At 45.7% G+C, this 6,782-nt stretch overlaps 1 protein-coding gene across 1 annotated transcript; it reads left to right on the top strand.

Annotated features, from left to right (window-relative positions):
• The first annotated feature begins 3,600 nt into the window (after positions 1–3,600).
• LOC125941120 (THAP domain-containing protein 1-like) lies at positions 3,601–6,518 on the top strand. The gene is made up of 3 exons (XM_049658067.1): positions 3,601–3,961; positions 4,703–5,054; positions 6,439–6,518. Exons 1-3 carry the CDS (start codon positions 3,800–3,802, stop codon positions 6,516–6,518), a joined length of 594 nt encoding a protein of 197 aa, XP_049514024.1. The 5' UTR covers positions 3,601–3,799.
• The last annotated feature ends 264 nt before the right edge of the window (positions 6,519–6,782 follow it).

The following is a 6,782-nucleotide window of genomic DNA, read 5'->3' as shown; positions in this document are numbered from 1 at the left end:
GTGATGGCTTCCATTGCGAAGAGTTGCCCATGTTCATTCCTTGGATTGTTTCAAGGGCCGAGCACAGGGTTCCGACAACGGCGTGGTGCTTCGTCACATCTTGAAGACTCTGAGCTACAGATGGATGCCGTGAAGACATCAACGTGTACCATTTTGAAATGAGCTCCAGAAACCATGCCGTAGTTTCAGCTTCGGGCTCCGAAATTCCCTCCCTAATCAGGTAGCGAATCGCTGGGGGAGCTTCGCGAAAGAACTGCACTGCGATATCCACCTTCATATCGGTAAAATTCCCCGTTCTCAAATGCGCTTCAGAAAGCTGGGTGCAACTTTCAATTCTCTTTCCTTGTCATATAGCAGCACCGCATGCACATGCTTTCCTTTGACCTCTTTTGAAGGCAGCTGTTGACATACGGTTGCGTCGCTTAGTGCAAAAACGTGCGAGTTCAAGAGCTGACGCTTAACGTTCTTCAGCACATGAGCGGCATCAGCATTGAAAGCTGCGTGCAACTTTCAGTTCTCTTTCCTTGTCATATTGCAGCACAGCATGCACTAGCTTTCCTTTGAGCTCTTTTGAAGGCAGCTGTTGACATACGGTTGCGTCGCTTAGTGCAAAAACGTGGGAGTTCAAGAGCTGACGCTTAACGTTCTTCAGCACGTGAGCGGCATCTGCATTGAAGAACAACTCCTTGCCTGCAAGGCAAGGATGGGGAATGGAGCATATCGTGCAGGAATTTCTGTCTCCTGAAAAACCTAGCTCGCGCCACATTGCTCTGTTTGCAGCTCCCATGCCCGACGTCACTACACGAACTCTCAAAAAGATGTCTGCACATACGTGCACAATCTCTATAACATAGTCTTTGAGGAGGATGTCATCGACGTGACTTCCAGTGAAGTGATAGGCAATCACTTGTTTCCAGCGTTGGTTTGGGCCCCCTATCATAAAAACCAATGCATGCCGGGCAGCAGGCTCTTCTGGCGTGGGTGGCATGGTTACTCCTCCCAGCACAACATCTTCTGCCCTGTCGAGCTCAAACCCTCGAGCAATTTCCATCTCGTCCAAAAATAATACACAATCTCTCTCAATGTCCTCCAATGCTTCTGCTTTCACCTTTAGTATGTCAATGACGTCAGTGAAAATACCTGGCAAGAACTTCAGCCCTTGGAAGCGACGAGCCAGAGTTCTCTCCGAAGGCAGTAGGTAGCCTAGACGTCTTAGAGTTCTGTAGCCAGATGTTTCACTAGAAAACTTTATTTGGAGCCCCTGCTTGATAGTCTGAGGTGACCAAATGCTGCCCTGATTGCTGTTCCGTGAGAGGGCACGCAGCTGGTCCTCATTAAGGAATTTTATTCACTTTTCGATGTTTCTAGGGTGTTTTCTAGGCTCTGAACCTTCTTTTTCAAAGCTTGGATTGTACAAATGGCCTTCTTGTGAACTTCTTGGAGCTGCAAGTAGTTTTTTTGCATCTTTAGGCTGGTTCTTCACCTCAGCGCACGAAGTACTAGCTGAATGGAGCTCACATTCGGTGTTGTTCGACGAAGCAGGGGATCCACCTCGATTATCTCCTTATTCTGTTTCAGTATGCGCTGGGTTACTTTCAGAGGCTGTTTGATGCTCACAGTTTCGTTCTTGAAGCACTTCATTACTGTTATCTAATGGGTGCATAAACTGTTCTGCCGCAGATGCTAAGCAAGCAGTCGTGGAAGTGCTAGGCTGCTGCTGTGCCATGGTCATCTCTGATGCCGCAGGTCCAGCTCTTTGCTTTGGAGGCTTTCTCTGGCGGGCAAGAGCTGAAAAGGAAAATATAATGTGCATAAGACCATCATCTTGTTGATAGTTACAGCTGCCTAAGTGTACTTCATCAGAATTAATGAAAGTCGAAGCTGTGTTAGCAGCTGCACATTCGGTATACCACATCTTTAAATTATCGCATTTTTAATGCTAGTGTTGTCTTTTCCGTGCTCTTGCATTCTCACCACAAAGAAAATCCAACTCGCTAACTCAACATCCTCTTAAACATTTTTAAATTAAGCCGGGTATCAGCTGATATTTAGAATCCCTGTAGATGATGTAAGTGGAACAACACCTTACCTCTACAAGGAAAGTCACTTGGAGCAGCGTTTGGTTTTAGTTTTTTCCATCCATCGGCACGTTGCAGCTCGATGTTGCTTTCTTCAAAGTGAGCCTGCATGTTAATGCAATATTGTGAGTTAAGCGCTTAATGTGTAGCGAAAGAATGAAGATATTAGTTAATGTAGCACTGCTATATGTTGTGAATCGAGCAAACATACATTTTCGGATTGTAGTTTCACGGCCGTTTACTGATCCCTATGGGTGCAGTACCCACAGTCGGGCCGCAGCGTACGTGCACACTGGTGGTGTCGGTGTTTGCTTCGTTAAAGCTCAGTTGCAAGTAGCATATACCCAGCTTTAGCCATCAACCAATACAGCCATCGATCACCAGTCATAAATGTACTGACGCGAGGACCGTAGGTTCTACTCGCTTTTTCGCAGTCTTGAAGCGACCACAATCCGCACGCAGGTTCCCAGGCAGTTGTATGTGGCCAAATTGCTGGACATGTTCGTCTTTGTCTCCCGCTATTAAGCGCCTATTTCAAATTTGGTTCTATTACCCATTTTCAAGAAAATACTAGTGAAAATGCGGCAACCATATAAATGTAATTTACCAATCGCAGAAAGAGCGACAGTACTTCTGCAATGTATAGAAATTTTGTCAGCCCCGCGAATTCCTCTTTGAAACTGATGATAGCTTGTGAAAATGTAGACACGACAATGTTCGCCCAGGGAAAGTAGTTCTGTGAAATCTTCCTCCGAATAACGCTAATAAAATTTTCTATTTGGATTTGGTGCTTGGAAAGAAAAGACTATTGGGAGTAAACACTCAATGTTCAGTAATAACGCGATATCTATAATCATACCTTCGTTCAGGAAAAACGAAAAGAAGACGCTGGCGACAAAGAAATTGTTTTTTAGGCTGACCCCCCAAAAAATGCCGCATTCGCGAAAAGTTCGTGCTCAGTTGTGATAGGTGCACGGTAAGAAGGGTCAAATGCGCAGCTTCAACTGCAAACATAACTTGTAATAATTCGATCCCTGCTGGCGGTACTTGTAATATACACGGGGTTCCAAACATGACCCTTAAGTACCACGCGAAACAAAGGAAAAGTGACAATAAACAGCAACAAAGCTTCAAACACTCACGATGCACACACGCGATGCGTTCGTCGACTGCCAGTTGTCTCGCTTGATTTTCACCGTCCAAAGCAGTCTTCTTTTAGGATCCCTTGGTAAAGAAACCATCTTCCAGGCATTCCTAGGATGGTTCGTGTACTGTGGCACGCAACATCTAGGCATCTTGCGAACCTCGCGACGGGTTAGAAGGGCGACAAGGCGGCCGGCGAAGCTTGCACGTTTAACCGAAGCGCGCCGAGGGCCCAAACATGGCGGACGCACCGACGACGGCGTGGAGAGGCGGCACTGACCCTTTCAAGAATGGCAGCACTCTAAGGGGGCGCGCGCATCGAGGCACTCTACTATGCACTAGAGTCACTGGAAAAATTTAGAGTATCGCATTTGTTTTCCGCGCGCCGCCGCCTGCCGCGGCCACCGGTGATTGGGGCGCTCGTGTCACGTGACCTTTTGCCGCCATATTCCTTCCAAGCCCTTTCAGTTGGCACGGCGAACCCGTAGCGTACGCACCGCGCACGGAGAGCACTGCGCCGTTTCGTTCAACGCTTGCGTTGCGCTTGCGAACACAGGCGTCAGAAATAACCCATCATCATGCCTGGTTGCTGCGCCTTCGGGTGTAGCAACCGAACGGAGTCCGGGAAGGCATTTTTCTCTATTCCGTGCGGGAAGGACGACGGTGAACGACGTTCTGCGTGGCTCCACAGAATTGGCCGCAAGAACTTCGCGCCCTCGAAGAACACCCGCTTGTGCGAGGTAAGTTTCTTGAATAACTAGTTTGCTGGACAGTTATTGCTTTCAAGTGACTGTACTTGCGTGTGACCGCTAAACTTTACCTGTCTAGTTCACGCTCTCTGCGTGCGGCTATTGACCACTACGTAGCTAGCACACGTGGTTTTGAGTGAGCTGTTCTGTTCGCGTGGCTCGCTTTGTTTCATGCTATTGAAAATCGCCCTGTACCTATCTTTCAAGTAAGGTCTCCGGTTCGCGCGGCCCGCTCTGCTTTGCGCTATTGTTTCCAGTAAACTGTTCGGTTCGCGCGGCTCGCTTTGTTTTGCGCTATCGAAAATCGCCCAGTACCTATGTTTCAAGTAACCTCCTCTACTTAGTGCTGTTGAAAACATCGCAATACGTACTTTCTAGCAAGCTCTCCACTGTTTCATTCGGTTTGCGCGCCGCGTTTGAAGAAAACGCACATACATGTCAAGTAAGCTGCAGTAATTCGCGCGGCTTGATTCGCGCGGCTCGTTGGAAACAACAAACATGCATTTGAAGTGAGCGTGTTGTGCTACAGAGTAAAAGGAGGCGGCTCCCATGAATAACGTGTTTTAAACAAGCACCAGGTCTATACAGAAAATGTCGCTTCAAAATGTCTTCTATAGATTTCCTGACTCTGTTTTTTGCGACTACTTACACTTTAGATATTTTAAGCACTATCACAGGGTAGGTTTATGAACATTCCTGTTTTTCTTTGTTTTCTCCATGGACAAACTATAGGACCATTTCATTCCTGATGATTTTGAGAAGCCAAGAGTCGATGGTAAAAAGAAGTTGAAGTGGAAGGCAATACCAAGCATTTTTGCACATCGGCCGCAGAAAAATCCCAGAAAGCCACCATTTCCTAGACTCCAATACTCGCTGCAAGCAAGCACTGTCTCGCAACCAGACTGCCGCCAGCCGACAACTGATATCCTGGGAGATGCAGTTGAGGCACCACAGCCAACAGGGAGCCAAGGAGCATCTGAGGTCCCAGAAGACACTCCAGGTACCCAGGGAGCACCTGACTTCCTAGGAGAGACTGACAGCTCTGCTGTGATTGGAAATCCAGCAATGGAATGCACCACAGCAGGTACTGTGTGTATTATGCAGTTACGCAAATTCACAGTATATTTGAAAACATAAATTCTAGTCTGAAATCCTCTGGATTGCATTTATTGAATTGTGATCAAGTAATAAGCATTGCCTGAATGTAAAATGCGATCAATTAAAGGGAACACTCTTGTATGTGGCCTTCACTTTGCTGACACTCTTGCTACAAGTGGTGAATAAAGCTATCGCTTGTTTACCTACAGCATGATCAAAACAGACAGGACAGTAAGTGAAGGATTAGACGAGCACTGTGGCGAATTGTTACAGCATTGTGGCTCTCTTTTTCATGTCTGAGAAAATTGTCCAGGCTGTGCAGTCACGCGCAGAGGCCTCAAGTTCAGTATTACACAGTGCTTGCAAGAACAGACACAGGTAGAGATTAGTGCCGTGCGGTGACCATGTTTGCGAAATTTCGCTGTCATGCGAATTTTGCACTTCGGCTAGACTGGTTGATGTATCAACAAAAAATTGCGGGAACCTTTTTTCTAGGTTGAAGAACCAATTTGGTTTTACATTGCTCATGTACACCTGTTTTTTGTTACATCTGGTTTGGAGGAACAAAAACGAAAAAGCCCACATCATAGAGGAGGCATACCAGATTGAAAAACGTTCTTGTTCATAGTGTTATTCAATCGTGTCTAGCGGTTTTTTGGGTGGCACTTTCAATGTTATTGGTTTGTGCATATCTGAGTGTTTTCTATTTATATGTGATTTACTCGCAATAAATATTCTGCGTGAGTAAAAACATAGGTAAATGTAGTTGCATAGATTCACCCAACTAGCAACAGCAAAAGCAGCAAACTGCACATTTATGGAGAAAGGCGCCACTTCCATCAGCCACAAGTCATCTGCTGCAAAGCCGATTTTAGGCTTCCCAGATGAAAAAATTCACCTGTGCTTTACATTCACGTGTTCACTTATGTCTACTAGCAGGTGTGTCATGTATTTTATCTGGATCACTGCGTTCAGCAGAGCTCTTATTTATGCCGTTAATTTATCCCCTTCACCGTCAACTTCAAGATTTTGCACAATATCTTGTAACCTGTCTTTACACAATCTTTGCTTCTTGGGCCAATCCATCCTGACATCGTCTCATTTGCAGTGTTTCTGTCACGTTCAAGAACATACCAACAAGCCCAACTCAATGATTCTCGATGCTCTTTTTTCTTCAGTGTTTTAGAGCCAAACTGCGTATTTTAAGCATTCACCAAATCGCCCATAGATTCAACCTTATCTTAAATGCAACTTCGAACACCACCTATTATCATAGTTCCACACATTCATTTTAAATCCTTATTTCAGATTCTCGAAAGATTTTATTGTTGGAATTATTTGCTAAATAATGCATTAAATCAATTTTGCAGCAGAAGATGACCCAATGGATGAGGTTCTAGTGTTAAAACGCCAACTCAACCTGGAACAAAAAAAAACGAGCGAAGGCTGAAGAAGAATGTAGAAACCTGCGACAGTCCTTCGACAAGATTTTTGCAGAAGATCAACTGGGTTATTTGCAAAAACGGACAATGAGGGGATCTGCGTGGACTGACAAAACAATTCAGGAGTCGTTAAAAGTGCGACTCGCCTGCGGATCGAGAGGTTACGAGTACCTCCGCGACAATGGATGACCACTGCCTGCAGAGAGAACGCTCCAAAAGAACATCGAGAACATCAAGTTTTCGCCAGGTACGTATCACCCTTTTTGTACAGG

This window comes from Dermacentor silvarum, chromosome 10 (genome assembly GCF_013339745.2).
Source record: "Dermacentor silvarum isolate Dsil-2018 chromosome 10, BIME_Dsil_1.4, whole genome shotgun sequence".
NCBI lineage: Eukaryota > Metazoa > Arthropoda > Arachnida > Ixodida > Ixodidae > Dermacentor > Dermacentor silvarum.
Note: the sequence above shows the minus strand (reverse complement) of the source record. Positions and strands in the feature narration are given on the sequence as shown.